The following is a 21488-nucleotide window of genomic DNA, read 5'->3' as shown; positions in this document are numbered from 1 at the left end:
TGGGATGGACTGTTAACTTTTCTCAAAAGTCATTGGCTGAGTCAGAGTATTAGTCCCACCCTACGTTTGACGTATCTTGACGTTACAGATACATTTATTCGACATTAAAAGTAAAAATAAAATAATTATGTATTGTTAGAAATGAGTCAGTCTGTCATTTTAATAGTTACTATTATTTTAAAATGTTCGAAGTGCATGTAAAAAAAAATATGTTATTGTTATTAACAAATAACAACAGTAGTTGGAACTGCCCGCAGCAAAACTGTCTGATATGAGACATAAGCATTAATAATGTACTACAGCCCGGGGTTGTACGTTCAGTCCTCTACATGAGAATAGACATTATCCTCATTGTCTGTTTGTTGAATAATTTGATATGCAGTTCAGGAAGCAGCTCTGGTATCTGCTTGTAGATTGAAATGTAATACCAAATATAATAAGATTAATGGCCGCATTGGGACATGTCATCTCTGCATCATTTAGTTTCTGTCTTTTTCTTTGTGCATGTGTGTCCAGATTTGACTACATTGTACAAACCAAATGTCCCCAAAAGGATAGTAAAATATGAAATCCCTTAAATTGTGACAGCCGATTGTCCCCTCAAGCGATTTAACAAGAAATAAACTAAATTATGCTTTAATGAAAATCTAAAAATGTAGAAAGATTTTTGTCGGAGTTGGGGGAAAAAAATAAAACAACAGCAACAGATATCAATAATGTAAATGTTGTAATTATGATTGTAAAACTTGCTGTTTTGTCTATAGAGATTCTTAGAATATTTCATATGATGTGAGTTATAAATGCATGAGCTCAAGATAAAGATGCTTCGCTTTAAATTCATAAAGAAGATGTGATCATCTCAGAAACATTCATATTTAACATCAGTGGGTTTGGAAGATCAAAGGTCATGGCCCCTGTCTCAGTCAACAGAGAATCAGTTTTCCAAGGTGAACACATACAGTAAATGTACTAAAGACAAAGACCTTTAGCTAAATCATAATAACATCTTTAACTAAACCAAAGTTGTAAGAAAGAATCATTCCACATTTTGTTAAAAGTGAGAAAATGGAGCTTTTCAATATGTGGCATTCGATTTATTGTTTCCCCCTTGTACACCAATGCACCCAGACTGCCTTTAAATCACGTAAAACATACAAATTCAAAAGATTCGTAAATAGCAGCACATATTGTCACCCAGTTAGCTTGTTGTAAAATATAATCTTTGGTATAAACCACAGCACAGCGAAACAAATCAGCCTCAATTTACTTGTTGATTCTATTGCTTGTTTTTATTGAAAATGTGTAGCCTAGCTACAATATGTGGTTGAATTGCTTCAGTACTGGACATATCTATCAAATAATAATATACTGACAGGGTTTGGCAACTCAAACAGAAATGGTTTAGGCACTGTTTAGCTCTAAAATACAAGACAGATAGATAATCTAGTAGTTAGAAAGCGTCAAGTCAGTTTTTCAAGTCTGCCATCTAGTGGAATCTGGTAAGTACTACAAGAGGAAAAACTGTCACTAGATGAAACACTCCTGGCTCCTAGTAATGCAGTGATGTTAGTGAACCAATTGCTTGACAATGATGACAATTTGTTTAATTATTCAGATTTTATTTTAAGATATCACTTTCCTGTATCTAGAAAATAAATGAATACAGTTTTAAAGGCCATCTCTCAGGAAATTTGTATGCTTACAATGTTAACAGTAGCTCATTGATTTCTGTTCCCCCCCCCCAGTCCTGAATCCAATGTGGTTGGTTCTATTTGTTTCTCTGTTCAAAAATTCAATCACAAAATCAGGTCTTTATTTTTGAACCTTGTTACCTCTAATTCTTCCTCCATTTCTTATTGGAACAACCTTTTTGATGATATTAAGTGGACATATGTTTGGTCACTCCCTCTGAAATTTTTCTTAACAAATAAAGTTTGTTTTCAAGCAGTTTTTGCAGAAATTTGAAAGTGACATTGATGCATTTTGTTCATTCTGTGAATTTTCTTCTGAAACTGTAGCTCATTTGTTTTGGGAGCGTCCCTTTCTGGAATAATGTTAATGCTCTGATTGTCCAAAATATTTTGTATGATTTCTCTTTGTGTTATAAACACATTATTTTGGGGTTTTATGCTAAAGATAAGAATCTGTTTAATGCAAGTTTTTGTATAAACCTCCTGTTATTTATTGGAAAGTTTTATGTCCATAAATGTAAATATACTAAATGTAAACCCCACTTTAACATCTTCAGACAAGAACTGAAGTTGTATTTAAATACAATTTCAACGTCTGTTAACAAGAAAGCTGTAAAAACATCTAGAATTTGTGCCATGTTTAAGATTTTTCCCTAATATACTTGTATTTCTATTTTCTTCTCTCTCTCTTTTTTTCTTCTGTCCTTTTCTTAAGAATTTTTATATTATATTGTTTTTTTCTGTGATGTTTTATCTATTTATCCTCAAGTAGTTTATTACTGATTGGTATTTTGTATGTTTTGTACGTACTGTTTTTTACTGTTTGTTTTGTATGTACTGTAATCCTTATTGTTTACTGCAATAAAAATAAATAAATAAAAATAAAAATAAAAACACTCGTGGCTCCTTTTCACAGACTGTGATTTGCACATACACACACACACTGTTTGCACAGGTAGTAACGCAAATCTAGTAGTAGTTTTTCATATTTTCATTAAAAAAATTACATATATAATGCTATACGTTGTGTTATAGTCTATTCACGGCAGTAAATTACAAAACAAAAACACTGCTGTGAGGGTGTTTAAATACAATGGGGTGGAGGCAAATTTGACATCATTCTCTCTTCTGACTGCATTTCTCAATATGAATTCTTAAGCGATCTTTTGTGTCTTTAGCCGTTTTATGACCACATCCGCTTCTGAGAACACCGGAAATGTGAAAAGGGTCCATTTAATTTCCTGTTTCATCATAATCATCTAGGGCACCGAATTTTATATTGCATACAGAAGTAAATAAAGTATATTAACAGATGAGAAATACAAAACAAGAAAAAGTCCAATCAAATTCATATAGCAGAAAACTTGCAAAAGAACACTTAATAGTAGGTATAGAAATGTGAACCGATGTCCTGCATATCTTTGGTTTTCACAAGATTATGTTAGAAACATAAACTGTTTTTGTGCTGTATCATAACTACGTCCACCATGTTGTGTTGAATACATTTGTTGTGCCTTTCAATCTGTCAAATCAAGCAACAAGTAGTTTTGTCTCATTTCTGTTTTCAAACAGCACAAGCTCCATTGCACCTATAGTGGTATTGCCTAAGGAAGTGTCTCAAACTGTAGGGTAAAGGCAAGGTGTCAATGCCCTGATACGTTGTACAGCTACAGATGACCGCTCTGCACATGTGCTGCAGAGAGAAAGGAAAGCTCCTAGCTAGTGGGCGAGAGAGAAGAGGTTCAAAAAATAGGCATGTGGCCGGGTCACTGTAGTGCTTCAACAGGCCCGTGACACTGGAATCTCTGTACATACAAGGGTCACGGCCATCAAAGCTAAAGCGCTTCCCGTTTTGCTCTATTCGGGCATGGAGGGAGCGGCTATAGCGTCTGAAGCTAACCGAGAAGAGGTATTCGTCCTGGGCAGAGTCTCGGAGCAGAAAGGTCCCCTCTGGTTGCCCTTCCAATAGTTGCTCAGCTTCGAAACGATCCAGGACACCCCAATAACAAGGGCTGTTGTTGATTTGAAGCAGATCAGGAACCAGGATGTAGTCAGTGTGGGCGCAGCACTGGGCGTCTCCATGTGCAAAAGAAGGATCCCAGTCATCCAGACTAGAAGCCCCAGTAGAGCGGATCTCCTCCCATGAAATGAGCGTTGGAGGAGAGGAGGATAACAAGGGACATTTGGGTTCGGTTTCGATGCTTAAAGAAGGTTTGGTATGAGTGCCATGTTTCTTGATCAGATGCCAACACTGAGCCAGTTCGGATTTCGGAGAGAATGGACACTTGTCCTCCATGAGCTCGGACACATGAATCTTCCGTTTGGACCAAAGAAGGACGGAGAACGGACGTGAGGAACTGGACTGGTGGTGATGGTGGTGGTGATTGCGAAGAGGGAGACACTGGCCGACGGCGTCCTGAAACTTCTGCCTCAGAGACCGGCGGGACAGGGCTTTCCTGCAAGGAGAGTCCAAATCCGGTTCTCCAGGGATTGTGCAGCTGCACTTTCGCTCTCGACGTCTCCGGGGACAAGAAGCAGAGCGTACAGTCTGGTCGTCCATTCCTTCCCCCTCTTCCCCTCTGGGCGCTGTCTCATGGCGTGACCCACGGGAGCGTTTTTTAATACTGCGGATGTAACTATCAGCGCTCCAGCTCCGCAAGTTCTTGGGACGTGTGTCTGAGTTTTTGGGCTTCCTCTCTGACATTGCTACAGGCCCTTTTTGGAAAAGTGCTGCACAGAATTTAAAAATAAATTAAGATTGGCAAAGAAAAATATGAAGAATACTAATAGTATTAATGCTGCTAGTACAAGGCATACAATATTACAAAATTAATGAATTCAGCATATATTTATGCACAGACTATTCATAACTGACTACAGTACCAAATACAATTTTTATGGTGATTTTTTTAAGGAAATAAACAGGATTCTATTCATGTTTTATTTGAAAGGAACACATTATTTATATGATACTTCAAATAAAAAATATAACTAGTATGCACAAAACTATATACAAGTAACAGACAAAAAACTTTAACCTTTTAAGTATCTTTTATATGAAAGAAATCCAAATGTATCCTACCTTCAGAATGAAATGCTGTAGGAAAATCTGCTGTCCTCACAGAGGAGTGATGAATTTTTCCATGCCTGAAGTTCGTGCAGTGAGAGCTCGGCATGAACTGAAGGGAGGAAGTGCATCCCTCCTATTTAAAAGCTCTCAAGTATCAATTCCTCAGAGGAATACTTGCCCTTCACTGGACGGAAGGGGTACTTTTGTCAATGACAGTTATCATATCTAACGATGAATACGCTGTCCTGAAGAAATGACATTGAGAAATTTAAATGTAGGATGAGTGTAGGATGTATAATCTATAGCAGTATTAGGCTATCATATCAATTATAGCTGTTATATTATTATAGGCTGTTTTAATTGCAAAAAAATTTTTTTTATTAAAAAGTGCAAAAATGTGTCCATCCCTTAAATAAGCCACAAACCCACAACATTAAAATATTTTAAAATGTATTAGCTTTTACCGTGAACTTTGACTGACCATCAATGAATCAATGAGCTAAATGTAATTAGTCAATAATAACGGACATCTATTTACAAGGACAACCTTGTTAGGAAGGAAATGGGAATTCTCCGAACAGACACTGAGAGCTCTACTTCATTGATTTATTGATTGATATGTGCCCTGCTTAATTTGGGAACATCCGGCAAACATTTGCCAGCACAAAGGCAATTTTTGACACCCATTTCAGATGGTGGTCAGGGGTCCATTCCTAGTATCCACCCAGAAAGTAACAAATATCAAGAGTAATATCATAGGGATGCAGTTCCGGCCTGCTAAATGGATTACAAAATAAATTCAATAATTCTTTATGGCTGTGAAGTCATTAGGTGATGTCATTCTGAAATGTTAAAATATTTTACTCTCATTTATTTACTATCACAGGCACACTACTGTATAGCTATGCATTATTCAGCAGGACACTGTGCATCTTGTTTTTTTACATTTTCATTGTAATCAGTCTCTCTCTTATGTGTGTGAGGCCAGCAGGATGGCATCCAAGAAATTGAATGATGAATTATCTTGCGATCTGTTAAAAGTGGTTGATCAGATCAATGTGTAGAGGCACAAATGATGCAGTTGTTCCACTCAACCCCCTCTCATGTCTTACAGATGTAAGAACAATGAAGAACTGTTATGTATTCAGTCATTTCTCTTATAAATTATGACAATTTCCCTTTATGTTGCAGAACTTAACAGATCTTAAAGGGATAGTTCAACAAAAAAATTTAATAAAATATAATTTACTTACCCTTGTTTTTCCAAAACTGTCAATCAAGATATTTTGAAGAATGTTGTTAACCAATCAGTTGCTGGCATTGACTTCCATAGCATTTTTCCCCCCAAGTGAATGGCTACCAACTGTTTGTTTATCAACATTCTTCAAAATATCTTCAATTCCACACTTGCTACATGAAACACAAAAATCAACTAACTTATCATTTTAAGTAAAGCAATAAACATATCCCAACATTACAATATTATAAGTCATAAAACCTGACTACAAAATATTAAATTACCAGTGACAACAGTGTAAATTAACTGCCAAACTGTCAAACAATACAACCATAATTATTTATGCTCCAGTGCATGTTGGGAAGGGGGTAACAGGACTACAAAACCACAAATAATTCAACTGACCTGCTTACCAGCTTATCTGTCATTGTTGGTTTGACCTAAAAAAAATTGTATGTTAGAATAAAAAATTGCATTGAGATGTATTACTTGCATTTCAGGAATGAACAAAAAGCAACAATAAATAATTGACATTGTTTTTAGCATAATTTACTTCTATTTATCATTTCAAAATGTATTCTTACAGTGAATTTTATCACTTGGCAGATAGCATCGTTTATAACCTTCCTGCCCCATGAATTACCAGACTTTTACTGCTTCTATCAAATACTTGGACTAAATTTGGAGTCCCACCAGACCACACAGAGCAGAAGCGAAGCATGTTTAGCTGGAAGAAGTAACAGGATCAGACAACTGGGACAAGAATCTCCTGTATCACATATGTGACATGTGCACAAATCTGTAGGCTACTGTATATCTGTATGCTAGATAGAAATCATCTTCAAGCAGAAAGAGGACAGTAACTCAGTATGCCCATTAACATGGCACAGTTTATCAAAAAGAGGGAACCTTGCCAAGCAAGTCTCAGATATGCCAGCTATTACTGTGCTATCGATCTGATGCACAGCAGAGCAACCATGGACATCATGAATTTTTCATTTGATTGTGTTGTCAAACTGTAAGACTAAGACCATACAAGCCTCACCCTCTTTTTATGAGCACTTTTTTTTTCAGTGTACATTCTCAACACCTCCCTAAAGACTTGTTTATGGTAATACAGAAGTTTAAGGCTCTCAGTAAAAGACTCCTGCAGCCATAATGATTCCATTGTCTGCACTGGTTTGCAGCGTGTCTGGCCGATAATATCGCAAGACCATCATTCAAGTGTAGATGCACTGATGTTGCTTCAGAACGGTGGCTCTTTGAGTGATGGAAAATCTGTAATCAAATCAGCGGGAAGTCTCTGGCTCCATGGCTCTTGTGTTCATGTTCTCTCCATTGATCTGTGTCCGTATCTGGACAGCTTCTGTAACAGCTGTTGCAGCTGAGGTGCTCTGGGTAGTGTTAGTCCGTGTTATGGTGCTTGGAGAGAAATCAAATTGCCTTGGTTTGCAATAAGTTATTTTAAAGTCAAAGTGTGTCAGTTTTGAATATTAAAATACTTTTTAATATGCAGTCAAGTGAGTAAAGCATTTGCAGACTGATTTGTCTCTATGGCAGTATACATCGCTCTATTTGTTAAAGCAGCTCAGACCAACATAGTGACACTGGCTCAACCAATGGTGTGAGTTTGGAGGCTGACCAATGGCGGATGGGGAAGTGTTCTGAAAACCTGTTTGAAGTCAAACAATGTTGGTATTGAATATCACAGAGATTTTGCACTTTTGACTTTAGCCTGTATGCAACCACATTGAACACCACAACACATTAAAAATACCCAATCAAAACAAAGCTAGGTTATTTTTATGCATTTATTTACTTATTTGCAGTTCTGTATTGTAAATGTATGAAATAACTTACATGGGTATTTTAATTACTGAATTAGTTTGAGGTACTTAATTAGTTTTAATTGAATTAATTTAAAATATACTGTGTTATTCCCTCTCTAGCTTGCCTCCTAATCGAGTTTTCCATAAACCCGGCATTATATATTATGAATATTTTTGGTTCTTTGATTAATTGCTTCTAGTTTCATGAGCAATTTGTCCTTAAACATTTCAGTTTACTCAAATATAGCATCATATTAATTATTTTATGTACACACATTAAACTGGGCAAGAATCCTATATTGGTCTGCTTTAATAAACATGATCTTGTATATTAAAATTACATATATATATATATATATATATATATATATATTATTGGCACCCTTGGTAAATATGATCAAAGAAGGCTTTGAAAATAAATCTGCATTGTTAATCATTTTGATCTTTTATTTTTTTTTTAAATCACAAATATCTAACCTTTCATTGAACTAAAACAACTGAAAATGGGGGGAAATCTCATTATGAAATAAATGTTTTTCTGAAATACACGTTGGACACAAGAGGACGTGTGTCTATATCATCCTATTCAAATCTTAAAAACAACACAAAAATGGGTCACTGGGCACAAAACCAAGCTGCTGCTATGACCATTCCAGATCCCTGACCTGAACCCTATAGAAAATGAGTGTGGTGAACTGAAGAGGAGAAGCACCAGCATGGAGCTGGGAATCTGAAGGGTCTGGAGAGATTCTGGATGAAGGAATTGTCTCCGATCTCTTGTCAGGTGCTCTCTAACCTCATCAGGCATTATAGGAGAAAACTCAGAGCTGTTATTATGCCAAATGGAGGTTTCAAAAAGCATTGAATAAAAGGGTGCTGTTAATTGTGTCCAATGTGTATTAGAGAACACATTTATGTCATAATGATATTTCCCCCCATTTTAAATTCTTATTCTCCAATGAAAGGTTAGATTTATGTGAATTTTTTAAATAAAAGGTCAAAATGATTAACAATGCAGATTTTCACAGCCTTCTTTGATCATATTTACCAAGGGTGCCAATAATTCTGACCACGACTGTATATATTTATGATAAGGCCAATATTTGCTCTCATTTTCTGTCCATGTACAGTCATTAAAGACAAACGGACTGTATTTCCATGATTTGTATCTTCCACTCAATGCAATGATCCATGGTTTAGTCATGTGAACTAGTATATCAGCTTTCTGCAGGCATTTCTTGTGCTCTCAGCCTCACTATTTCCCGCAAGCTTCATTCAATCCCTGCTGTGTCTCTGCTTCCCTTTTCATGCAAGTTATTGAGCTTATTAAGGATGCCTGCAGCATTTTTAAGCAGTAATAGGAGACGCATTATGGAATTACTGTTGTCACAAGAACTTTGTCTATACCATCATTATTTTTTCATTAAATGTGTGCACCATATTGACAAGCCACACCATTAAGCCTTTTTTGCTCATTTGTTTGCAAATTAAATTTTTAAATGTCGGGGAGGGCATTCTTAAAATAGAGAAATTAACTATAAAAATAACAATAATAATTAAAATCTTAAATTGGATTTTAAGCTTAATTTCTCTCTCTTTTTTTGCTGTGGTCTGTTTTGATATTATAATATTTGATATTAGAATGCTTACAGTGCAAGTACTTGGGAGACTTGGGATCAATGGAAGGTGTTTCCTTCTCAAATGTCTTGTTAGTCCTTTCTGTACACTCACATCCGGCAGATATCTATTGAAAGTTACTTAAAAACATTTGAAAAGATGATTAATTTTTTGTTTAGATGCTTGAGAAAATCAATACAAGAAGGAAGAGAAATGAATTCCAGTAACTGCTGCTGAGTATGTTTGAGCATGCATTTTGCACAGCCTGTCCTTAGAAGAAGTCAAGACAAGAAACTAAGGGGTCAAGGTTGTGCTGTTAGCATGACTTATTAGTTAAGCCCTGCTGACAGGTTACTAGAAAGCAGTCATTTAAAACTACTAGATAGTAACTAGACCAAATCATCTTTCTCTCTAACATCAGTTCAAAATTAGCTGTGTATTCTGACTAAATATTTATTTTCTTCAAGCAACATATAAATTGCAATTCATTCATTATATTGTAGCCAAGAAATCACGCTAACATGCGTAAATAAAATAAAAAACACATCAAAATCATTTTAATTATTTAAATTAAAAATAAATTGCATTGTTTCCAGACATTCCATATCAGTTTGTCGCGTAGTCATTATGTTACTGTGGTAACAATAGCTGTAGTAACTGTGGTATTTTGCCAGAAATTATTTACCATAGTACTGTGATGTGTGTGGTGTTTGGAATATCGTACTGACAATTAATTAATAAGACTGATTGGGGAACGAGGAACACCGGGGTGTGATCTGTGTATTCAGAGACTGGAGTGAGAAGGATTAAAAAGAGTGCAAAAGAGAATGAATGCGGGCTGGCTGACGGTCGATTTACAAGCCGAAATAGGACGGCGGTATTCAGATATTGTTGGGAGGGAGGTAGGTAGGTAGGTAGGTAGGGAGGTAGGTAGGGAGGTAGTCATTATGTTACTGTGGTAACAATAGCTGTAGTAACTGTGGTATTTTGCCAGAAATTATTTACCATAGTACTGTGATGTGTGTGGTGTTTGGAATATCGTACTGACAATTAATTAATAAGACTGATTGGGGAACGAGGAACACCGGGGTGTGATCTGTGTATTCAGAGACTGGAGTGAGAAGGATTAAAAAGAGTGCAAAAGAGAATGAATGCGGGCTGGCTGACGGTCGATTTACAAGCCGAAATAGGACGGCGGTATTCAGATATTGTTGGGAGGGAGGTAGGTAGGGAGGTAGGGAGGGAGGTAGGTAGGGAGGTAGGGAGGTAGGTAGGGAGGGGTGGGTGTCGTTTGGGGTGATGAAGATAGATAGATAGATAGATAGATAGATAGATAGATAGATAGATAGATAGATAGATAGATAGATAGTTAGGGGGGATGGGGTGAGAGTAAGTAGGGACGGGGAGTTAGGGGTGCCGTCGTTCTTTATTGTGTGTGCCCAGGGTGCGAACTACGGGGGAGCTCGGCTCCCCTTAATAGGCCATGGGCTCCCCTGAAAACATGATTTGTGAAATTTTGGGGGGGTCTCAAAATATTGACAATGTGTTATCTTGACGTGCAATTTCAGTTGTGTAATGTGATCATCGTGGATTATTATGTGTAAAATTGCAAAAATATCATTCATTCATGCATGACGGCGATTTAAACCTAATTCACTTCAATAAAGATAACTATACATGCTATTCTTGTCATGAGCATCAAGGTGTGGGGGCACTCATGTTTAGTACATGTTAACTCAAAGATTCGTAGAAAAAATATAAACGTTGAACTCTGGTCGATTCTGTGTTAAGGTAAGGCATGTTATTCGCAATTAAGTGTTGTGGCTGGGTTGTTATAGGTCTGCGTGACTCTCGATGTCTTAGGCCTAATTGAACGGAGGAGTTATGGTATTAATTAGAGTGCTTGCATAAAGCAAGTAGTGCATACACTTGTAGCTGATATCAGGGGCGGATTTAGTGATTTGGGGGCCCCAGGCAAAATAATATATTCAGTTTTAACAAAAAACATGTCTAATTAATTCAAATCATGAAACTTGTTTAATTTAACAACAATTTAGACCCATTAAAAGTTTAACAAAAAATTACATTCTTAGGGCCCAAATTCTGCCCTTTCTTTTTTTTTTCTTTTCTTTTTTTCTGTATTCAATTTTAACGGTTTAATCAAAAACATATCTAATTAATTGAATTCATAAAAACAACTTCATTTCTTAATTTGTATACAATAAAGAGGGCCCTATGAAATTTAAATTTGATTTTCTTATTTTTTTTTTTTTGAAATTCTGTGTTGTTTATTTTCATTTGCTGGTAATCGAATGAAAAAACGAAAACGAAAATGAACGAAAACATTAATCTGACTTTTATTCCAATGAAAATGAAACAAACCCTTTCATTTTTGTACATTCAAAATGCTACACAACAGAAGTTTACTGTGTAACGAGCAATGTCACGGAATTCGTCAAATATTGAATGAATAAATCAAATGCAATTCAGTACACTTCAATCAAACCGCGATATGGTGTGCAACAAGTGATGTTCCACGGGCTGAACCAGCTCCTTAAATCCACCCTCCCCCCTCCTTAAATCCACCCGGGAGGGGCAGTGTCGCCGTGGGGCGAGTTAAGTGGTCACCAATGAAGTGAATTTATGTAGCACACTGCCCTAGGGCTTTCTAGGTCGTTTAGCCTGTCCTGCAGTCCCCTCTCCTAATAAAATGACCTGTTGTGATTGAAGTTGTGGTGGTGTGTTGTCTTCTGGTGCCGGACCACACTGGCTTAAATATAGAAATATTACAGTACCGTTAATTGTGAATGTTTGAACACGTCGGTAGTAGGCCTATAGCGGGAGACACCTTCTCAGTTCAATCTTGACAGTCCTGTGGAACCAGACGGTTTTCATAATCAACACTACGAACATCACAGAACCAGTTTGTAAACTTCATATTTATCCTGTTAAACAGCTTTTCATACAAACGTCCACGCCCTCGTTAAACTCCGCACCACCGTCCAGGCACGCAGACTGAGAGAGGAGAGAGAGATACCCGTATTCTGACAAGCCCCGCCCTTTATCTTCGGACCAGTCTCTGATTGGACAATTGAGAACTCGTTCCGAACCACAGCAAACAGTGATTGGGTGGAGGGCAGGACGTAACGTGATGGGAGGGGATATAATAACGCAGGGGGATGCGTGGGTCTTTATGGATTTTTTAGGCTTCTATAAGGTCTTATCGCAGCTCACATTGGCTGGGGATGTCACAGAAGAACAGTTCAAAGGTACTGCATGTTCCTAATGCAAAACATCTCACATTTCTTCATATATTAAAAAAATAAATAAAACTTTTTTTTTAGCACATTTTGAACATATGAAGAAATCTGGAGACTATTATGTCATAGTGGTGGAAGACACAAATCTTGGACAAATTGTTGCCACAGCAACACTCATCATAGAGCACAAATTTATCCATGCTTGTGCAAAGGTACTTAACATTTTAATGTTTGGCTTAATATTTAATTATAACTTTAAATATGTATTTTGTAATTGAGCTTATTTTTTGTATTTTTATGGTGCTATATATATATATATATACCTTTTTTTTTTGTCTCTGAAGAGGGGGCGTGTGGAACAAGTGGTTGTGAGTGATGTATGCAGAGGAAAACAGCTGGGAAAACTGTGAGTTTGAGACAGTTTTATATTAGTTTTAATCATAAGTTTCAAATATTATTTATTCACAAATACTGTGTTTTCTTTCAACATATCTGTATCAAAACAAAGTACTTTGAACATTATGCTTTTGTTTTTAGGTTGGTATCAACATTGACTCTCCTCAGCAAAAAGTTGCAGTGCTACAAAGTAACGCTGGAGTGTGCGCCAAAAACTGTGGAGTTTTATAAGAAGTTTGGCTACTCCACTTCAGATACTTTCATGGAGTGCCGGTTCTTTGCCTGAATCTTGAACATCACAGAATGTTTGCTATAGAACTCTTAATCTGTTCTATTTTCTGAGATCGAACTATCTCCAACTTGCACCTTTTTTAGCCAGCAAAATAAGAAAAACTTGATACTTCGGTGACAAGTTTTGTCACAACAAAATATTCTGAAATATGCATTTTGAATTCACTACAACACAGAACAATGTGCATATTCACGAACGTTCAGTGTTGGGAAGGTTACTTTGGTAAAGTAATAGGTTACAGATTACAAGTTACCCTATTTAAAATGTAATAGTATTGTTGACTTATTAAACATCAAAACAAAAATTAAAAAATGCTGTCTAATCGCTCTTGCTGTACTTTGATGTCACACAGAATGGTCTGTGCAGTGCTGCTTCAGACAAACACCTTTTATGTTTTATTAGGAGACGCACAACAGTTCTTCTGTGGCTTTATAGGTAATATTTTCACGTACACATTTTAGCAAAATCAGACAATATTGTGTCTAATATAAACCACAATATTAACTTCTTATTATTGAATTGTTGTAAATAAATTTCACATTCAAAAAATGCTGGGAAATCACTACAAGAGTGATTACTGATAAACTGTCTGAAAAAACAGAAAGTCACGTTTTAGAGAAGAAGAAAAACCCCCACTGACTTTCAAAGCTGCCACATAGTAACAACTTTCTACTTTCGAGGACCTTGATAGAAATGTAGTGGAGTGAAAAGTACAATATTTGTCTTTCAAATGTAGTGAAGTTAAAGTCTTAAGTTCCCAGAAAAAATAATACTCAAGTAAAGTACATATACTTAAAAAGTATACTTAAGTGCAATACTCAAGTAAATGTACTTAGCCTAGTTACTGTCCGCCTCTGATTATTCCATATCGCGTTTTGATTCAAGTGTACCGACCTACTTCTGATTTATTCGTCCAAAATGTGGCATATTCCGTGTTAGGCTATATGAATTCCGTTTTTATTCTACGAACCAGTCTGTTTTATTATTTTATGTTTTTATTTATATTATAGGGCCGTATGTCTCAGAGTAGTCAGTGCAATTTGGGAAAGAAATCAATTAAATCTGTATGTGGATGTGTGTAAATATTCAAATGTAATCCCCTTTGTAATCGTTAACATTTTCATAAGTAACTGTAATTTAATTACACATTTTTTCTTTGTAACTGTAACTGATTACAGTTACATTTATTTTGTACTTAAATTACGTAGCGCCGTTACATGTAACTAGTTACTCCCCAAGAACGTTTCTAAATGTCCGCAGTCAACATCAAGCACTTGCTTTGAATGTTATTCAGTTTTCTGTCTAAAATGTGTTTTCACTTCACATAACTTGCTATAGAAACAGAAATCATATCTGATCACAAATAGAATGTGTGGTTTATATTGTCAGCCACAAAAAGTAACACTGGGGCCCAGGGCCGGAGTGGGACTCATTTTCAGCCCTGGAGTTTCATGTCTTAGACCGGCCCACTTTGTTTTTTACTGGCCTTTTCAGTGCCGCCTTTGCGCTTTCTATTATACATTTTTTTATCTATAATTTTTTGCTCGCATATCTCCAACAATGACTTTTTTTTTGAGCAAGGTTCCGCTGTCAGGGGTGTCAAAATATAATTACGTCATCATTGCCAATTAACATAAGAAATGGAAAATAAGGGTTTTTTAATTGTGATTCTTTATCTTATTCTTTAAGAAAATAATGTTTATTCTTGTAGAAAACAAGTGTTTATTCATTAAGAAAATAAGGGACAGAATAAGGGATGCTCCAAATATGTGTACTGTACCATAATGTAGGCCTAAGTCTGCCTGCAGTTAAAAAGATATCAGAAATAATCACAATTGTTTTGCTTAACCTATTTATGTACAATTATTCTAAAAAGAATTTGAAATGTCATACGAAAAATGTCATCGGCCTGAGTAAATTGTACCAATATAGAATTGTGACTTCACACGTGTAATTGAGGAGGTGAAAATACTGTGAAATTACAAATCTAACTAAATCTAAATCTAACAGCTGAAGGTCTATGAAACGTCAATCAAAAAAAAATTTAAACAATGGCACTTAAAGTTTTGATCTAAAATATTATTGCAACTATAGCCTTTGAATGAATGAAAAAGCATGCTTTTCAATTAAAGAAATCTTAAGAGAGTGTGGGCCGCTTCTGGTGCTTGGATTATTACTTCAGTAATGATGTCCAAGTTTAAGAATAGCCTACGCAAGAAGTATTTTTATTTTTTTTGTAATGCATTTTTTCCCCTCTCTATTTAGCAGCATTAACTTACAATGAAAGAAGTCTTCCCTCAGGTAGATTAAATGTGTTCCTGTCGTGCTGGATGTTGGGCTCATGATCAATATGTTGTTTGCATTTCCCCAAACTGATTTTGTAAAATAAAAAAGCGGACGGTGAAGGGTGCAGTTAGTTAATTCCGGCAGAGAATTCCGCTTGGTCTTAAAGCCTTCCGCAAACGCCTATGTTCACAAATAAAACAACGATTTGCGCAAAAATAATGATTAGTTATCACAGTCTATTTTAGTTATCAATTGAGAATTTGTTACTGATATGATTTGGTGAATCTTCCCGGTGCTCCCGATTAGCCAATCCGGGCCTGCTGTGGCCTGTCTAAGAGAAAAGACAAAACATTTTGTTTTATAGAAGAAGGGCTTACATACTTGAATATTTTCTAATGTAAAGATTTCTATACAAGTTTTTTTTTGAAGAGGGAAAATTGTTTCAAACCCATTTTGTTTCCAAATATACTATTTAAAAAAGTTTGAGGCACATTTCCCTCTTTTACTTAAAATGGTAATGCGGTGTTTTGTGCTTTATTCTCAGTTTCTCTTGCAGGTACTAGTCTTCAACATAGAAAACGTTTTACATTTATGATGCTCATGTATTTTTTCAATTTTGGCTTTAGTCTTAGCCACTGGTGATAATTATTAGTCATGTGTAAAACTTAGATGAAGGAAAATAAATTGTTTAGAAATACATCCTGATGCAATGAAAGCATATCTTTGTATGCTAAATGCCTTTATTTTTGTACTTTCACCGAGAGCCGGCATTCAAATGCTTTGTCTCATCTGTCAATCAACAGCCAAACATGTGGCAGTGATGTTATTTGTGCTTTTTTAACAGTTATATTTTAAAATTGATGTAACACCACTGAATGACAAGTGGGTGAATGGATTAAAAATGTTACATTAAAAATCTAAAAGTTTATATTGTATTTCAATGAAATGGAAATATTCGAAATCTATCCACACCCAACAGTCCTATCATAAACGGTCATATATTTGCACCAGAGATTGATAACACTGAAAACACAAAATGTAAGTAGCCATCTTTTATTGAGCAGTGGGAAGTTAATCCTATGGCAAACGCATCTTTCCTTATCTCAGTCTGAATTCATTCCCCACATAACGACTGATTTTCCTCATTTCTAGCTTTTCATGACTGGTTCATCCTACCATTTCATTTCTACGGCAGTGACAGTCCCATTCTTTGATACCCTCCCCTCCCTTCCAACCCAAATCCGTCCAACTAAATAACAGTAATTCAAGTATCAAAAGTGCATTATTGCAATACTGTCCCGCTGCAAATGCAAAATGCTTTAAATACTATAAAACTGCAAAAAATTTCAGTGCATACAGCTCAAAAAGGAAAAAGAAAAGCTTCCCCAGCTCCAAGGGTCACAAGGAGCAGTCTCTCCCTCCCAACCCCTGTACAAATATTTACATTTTTAATCCCAATAAAAATGTAAAAAGAAAAGTCCACTGTGGTTAAGCACTTTTTTTTTTCTTTTTTTTTTAGTAAAGCCTATCCATTTTGTGCTGCTGTAGCTTGCATACTCCCGAAATCTTCATCCTCTTCTAGTGTTCGCTTTAGACTTCCTGTATGGAAAGAAAGATGATATTAGGAATGGCCATAGCATGTGTAATGACCCTAGTTTCATACATTACTAATGTACAAATGACATAGCTCATTTCTATAGTACAATTAACCCAGTAATTGATCCTCAGATTTAAATTTACATTTATTAATTTAGCAGATGCTTTTATCTAAAGTGACTAAAAAAAAATGAGTAACATAACCATTAATCAAATGGAGCCAAGAACAAAAGCAGATTCACAACGCAAAAATTAAAAGAGTACAAGCTAGAAAAAAAATACAATTCTGCACTATTTCATGAAGATAAATACAAAAAAGAAATCACTAAAACTAAAACAGTTGTTGTAAATGCTACAAGTGAATTTAGGCATCACAACACTATAACGTACAGTATGAAAAATGCTAAATATTTTAAGTGTTATTAAATTAGTGTTTTTAAATATTAATTCTGAGTGTTATATGATGGCAAAGGAAATCTAAGCATATTGGTCATTAAAAAAAATAAAAATAAAATAAAATAAATAAATAAATATATATATATATATATATATAACAACTAATAAAGTACCAATATACTACGCATCACTATTAGAAATGATGAAACTATTTACAAACTAACCGTTTGGTCATAAAATGTTCTCTTACCTGGCATCCCAGCTTGGATGGAGAAAGACCTGCCCAACTGAATGGGTGACATCATCTTGATGGTAAGCTTTGCAAGATATATTGCTTCATATTCCTTCATGAAAACAGAGAGAACATCCTTTTATTATATATACATGTATATAAAACAGCACTTAATGCTGAATGAATTATTAATGCTGAGATTTCTTTAAAATCATACCTGTAGCTGATGAACAAAGCCTACATTGGGATTAATGCAAAATCGTCTCTCTTGTACATGACTAAAGGCATCCCTGTAAAGAAATAAAATGACAGGATCTGCACACTTCAAGACAAACCATACTATTTTGTATTCATATTTTTGGACATGCATGACCGGTTTCTCCACTAATAATATTACCTGTATTTCACACCAAATGTCTCCATAAGGTAGGCAATAACTAAGGCAGCGCTGGAAAAAGATATTCGATTTTATTAAATAAAATAAAATCAAGCCATTTGAGATTATTTTACAAATGATTTTAAAAATGTATAAAGACAGTTAAAAGACAATCTTTTTAGAACCATAAATAAAAGAAGATTATGGATTTTGGTATACCTTCTTGATATCCCTGCATTTCCATGAACAAGTACCTTTCCTACAACACAAAAATGTGCAAGGCATTGACATTATAAGAAAATAAATGTTGTTGACACTGAAAACCTATTTCCTTTACAAGAAACTGAACCCAGGATTAAAACAGAGAAAATACTCAATTTAGTATTAAAAGTAGAGATCAATATGGAGAATTTTTCATTACCCCCTGTCTCCAAACATCCATCAATAAACTCTTTAGTCTATAAAGAGAAAAATAGATGATCATAATTAGACAAAAGAATAACACACCAAATAAAAATGTATTAATAATATAAATTCATAAAAGTAAGGTCAGCTTACCATTGGGAAATACCTAATAATATTTTCCACAGGGTTATCTGCTATATCTAAAACAAGGTACCTATAAACCAGGAAAAATGTAAATTAGCTGTTAGAAATAGCGGAGCGTTATACTTAAATACCACACAGAATAAAGGACAACCAGAAATCAAAATACCTAAATTTATGGGGAAAGTTTGGCTTTATAAAGTTGGCCTCAATGTCTTGTCTGACACAGACGATGTGAGTTATCCCCTGCTTCTCCAGCATTGAGAGCTGAAAGAGAGCATGAATTATTACAGGAAAGCCAAGGGACAGATCATTTTCATCATGTCGCATGAGAACAGTTCATCGCTACAGTACCTTACTCTTCATAGCAGCTGAATAAGGGCCAAGAAACAGGCCTGGGAGGATTTCCTAAATCGTGAAATCGGACCGTTTTAGTAAAAGTGATCCTTTGATGACAATGAGGTATGAAATGTGCCTAATAATGTAAGATTTTGACTCGACAAATATAAAGTACACAAAAAATTCCGTTTGAAGGTGGTGGAAAAAAATGATCACCATTGAAAAACAGTCTTCTGAAAGTATGAACTAACACAATAATGTACTGTGCCGCAAATGCTGAATCTGTACAATAGCCATAACAACATTTTAAAAAATCATGTACAAAAGTTTGTTCATTATCACTCACCTGCATCTCTCTTCTCATTGGATATGCCCAGTCCTGCAGAAATGATATTACACACATTTTTACAGTATTAATATTACCTCACCACTATAATCATAAACGGCAGCCAACACAGGAATAACACTCCTTGTTATTATCAGCATCTCCCTACATATGATCGAGACCAATAATCCGTTTGACAGACATTTATTTATTTTTTAATAATATATTAGTGTTCAAGTTGTTAGACCAAAACAAAGCATGAAAGTAATGGACTTGTCAAACTGGAGTCATGTGATTACTTGTGGATTATTGTGATGTTTTTATCAGCTGTTTAGACTCTTATTCCGACGGCACCCATTCACCTTCCAAATCACTTCTGATTAAGAAAGAAACTCATCTTGGATGATTTCAATTTTGGGTGAACTATTCCTTTAAGTGAAAAGTCTTAGGGGTAAAGGTATATTATCAATTAAACGGATTAAAATATTTGTGTTGTTGTTGACTATACTCAATATTAGTATCGTAAAGAAGGTTAGGGACGAATGATTTGTTAGCTAATAAGTCTAAAAGCTTTAATTAAAGCAACTAAAGTCGGTTATGAATTGAAATGATCAGATTATTCACATATTAATCCCACTATCATAATAAATACTACTTTTCCTGACTGTGATTGTTGTCATTTGTATTGAGAAATGCATGACTGTGAATTCTGAATTGTTGTTATTCTAGTACACAGCCACTGGATGCACAAGCTAGCTGCTCACAGCAACGAGTTAGTTAAGAATTATACTATATTAAATATATCAGCACAAACCGCTGTATTTATTAATGCATTTACACACACTAGTCAAACTAGTACTGCTTTGAAACAGACAGATTGAAGAGTGAGTGTTGTTAGCACTGCGCTAATATGTTTAGATCATACCAGCTGCTCTTCTGTGGCAGCGGGCAGGGACGGGAACTGGAGTTTATTCCCTTCGTCCATGCTGCGAGCGGTATTCCAGCTTTCAATGCGTTCACGTCCCCTTTGATGGATTGAATATAAAGACGAATTAAGTGCAAATAAAGTAGAGTTCGTGGAGGAGCTCCGCACTCAAGCACGCCATGCTTCCACCCGGAGCGGTCACGTGACACGAGAGCGCCATACGTCGGGAAGGGGCGGTGTCATGGGATATCAGATTCAGTCAACGAGCACAATGCAGTTTTTAGAATTAGTGTAATTAAATGCTAATCTGTTGACATTAAAAAACACAATATTTAGTGGTAAACAGATCAAAGTTGGTAGAAACTGCCAATGCCCATAGGATAGAGAAAAAAAAAACAGCATATACCCCCTTAGTTACCGTTGCTACGTCCGACAAGCCATGAAAAATCACAGTCTATGTGAAAAATACATCTCGGAGCAAAGAGGACACTGACAATGTGCAGACAGACAAGTCAGAGCAGGTTACTTCTAAGTCTCAGCTTTCAAATTTTGTAATTTTTTAAAGAAATTCTAACGATAAATACCGTTTTGTGGCTCTTTAATGTGTCGTGACAGATCACTGTAGCACCTGAACCGATCATCTCTTCCCTTTACTAGTTATAGCACAAAATAAACATGAATGAACACCAGAAGGTATCTTGTTTCAACCGCCGAAAGACGTCAATACACACCATTTTTCAAGTTTCAAGCCCACCGAAATTTGTCTGGTTCGTTTGCTAGACAAAAAGGCAGTTTCAGCCTTATGATTGGTCAGATCGCCTGTCAATCAAACTCCAGTAACACATTTAAATCTAAAATTAAACTAATAACAAAACAGTAGCTGATTCAGAAGCGCCACATTGTCATAGCAAAGTCAGAATTACCTCCTCTCCTAGGTTCACGAAACGGTCGTCCATAAAATGCATTGCTGTTCTGTTGTAAATGATCTTAAAGATTCCTAAATGCATCTACTTTCGGAAGGCCAAATAAAGTGCTTTTGCTTTCGCCTAGAAACACACAGCGTCTCTCTGACATG

At 35.6% G+C, this 21488-nt stretch overlaps 3 protein-coding genes across 3 annotated transcripts; 1 reads left to right on the top strand and 2 right to left on the bottom strand.

Annotated features, from left to right (window-relative positions):
- Nucleotides 1-3255: 3255 nt before the first annotated feature.
- On the bottom strand, nucleotides 3256-4889 carry LOC107564995 (suppressor of cytokine signaling 4-like). The gene is made up of 2 exons (XM_016250182.1): nucleotides 4790-4889; nucleotides 3256-4421 (listed from the first exon to the last, which is right to left on the bottom strand). The coding sequence occupies exons 1-2, from the start codon at nucleotides 4887-4889 to the stop codon at nucleotides 3256-3258; spliced, it is 1266 nt and encodes a 421-aa protein (XP_016105668.1).
- A 7768-nt stretch (nucleotides 4890-12657) lies between these two features.
- On the top strand, nucleotides 12658-13586 carry LOC107564993 (glucosamine 6-phosphate N-acetyltransferase-like). The gene is made up of 4 exons (XM_016250180.1): nucleotides 12658-12713; nucleotides 12789-12916; nucleotides 13049-13110; nucleotides 13242-13586. Exons 2-4 carry the CDS (start codon nucleotides 12803-12805, stop codon nucleotides 13384-13386), a joined length of 321 nt encoding a protein of 106 aa, XP_016105666.1. The 5' UTR covers nucleotides 12658-12713; nucleotides 12789-12802; the 3' UTR covers nucleotides 13387-13586.
- A 3131-nt stretch (nucleotides 13587-16717) lies between these two features.
- LOC107564989 (serine/threonine/tyrosine-interacting protein A) lies at nucleotides 16718-20649 on the bottom strand. The gene is made up of 11 exons (XM_016250176.1): nucleotides 20414-20649; nucleotides 19510-19542; nucleotides 19179-19232; nucleotides 18994-19091; nucleotides 18837-18897; nucleotides 18700-18736; nucleotides 18498-18537; nucleotides 18300-18350; nucleotides 18120-18192; nucleotides 17921-18014; nucleotides 16718-17277 (listed from the first exon to the last, which is right to left on the bottom strand). The coding sequence occupies exons 1-11, from the start codon at nucleotides 20471-20473 to the stop codon at nucleotides 17204-17206; spliced, it is 675 nt and encodes a 224-aa protein (XP_016105662.1). The 5' UTR covers nucleotides 20474-20649; the 3' UTR covers nucleotides 16718-17203.
- Between the last annotated feature and the right edge of the window lie 839 nt (nucleotides 20650-21488).

This window comes from Sinocyclocheilus grahami, unplaced genomic scaffold (genome assembly GCF_001515645.1).
Source record: "Sinocyclocheilus grahami isolate Dianchi unplaced genomic scaffold, SAMN03320097.WGS_v1.1 scaffold972.1, whole genome shotgun sequence".
Lineage (NCBI taxonomy): Eukaryota > Metazoa > Chordata > Actinopteri > Cypriniformes > Cyprinidae > Sinocyclocheilus > Sinocyclocheilus grahami.
The sequence above is the reverse complement of the archived record's forward strand: the minus strand, read 5'-3'. Positions and strand labels throughout refer to the sequence as shown.

Bases quoted from the DNA above. Each gene is read 5' to 3' on its own strand.
- LOC107564995 (XM_016250182.1), bottom strand. From the start codon at position 4,889: ATGCACTTCCTCCCTTCAGTTCATGCCGAGCTCTCACTGCACGAACTT. The intron at 4,422-4,789 runs GCATTTCATTCT...AATTCTGTGCAG, and splicing joins GGACAGCAGATTTTCCTACA to CACTTTTCCAAAAAGGGCCT.
- LOC107564993 (XM_016250180.1), top strand. From the start codon at position 12,803: ATGAAGAAATCTGGAGACTATTATGTCATAGTGGTGGAAGACACAAAT. The intron at 12,917-13,048 runs GTACTTAACATT...TTGTCTCTGAAG, and splicing joins TTATCCATGCTTGTGCAAAG to AGGGGGCGTGTGGAACAAGT. The intron at 13,111-13,241 runs GTGAGTTTGAGA...TTTTGTTTTTAG, and splicing joins GGAAAACAGCTGGGAAAACT to GTTGGTATCAACATTGACTC.
- LOC107564989 (XM_016250176.1), bottom strand. From the start codon at position 20,473: ATGGACGAAGGGAATAAACTCCAGTTCCCGTCCCTGCCCGCTGCCACA. The intron at 19,543-20,413 runs GTATGATCTAAA...TCATTTCTGCAG, and splicing joins CTGCCACAGAAGAGCAGCTG to GACTGGGCATATCCAATGAG. The intron at 18,015-18,119 runs GTATGATTTTAA...GTTTTCATGAAG, and splicing joins GCTTTGTTCATCAGCTACAG to GAATATGAAGCAATATATCT.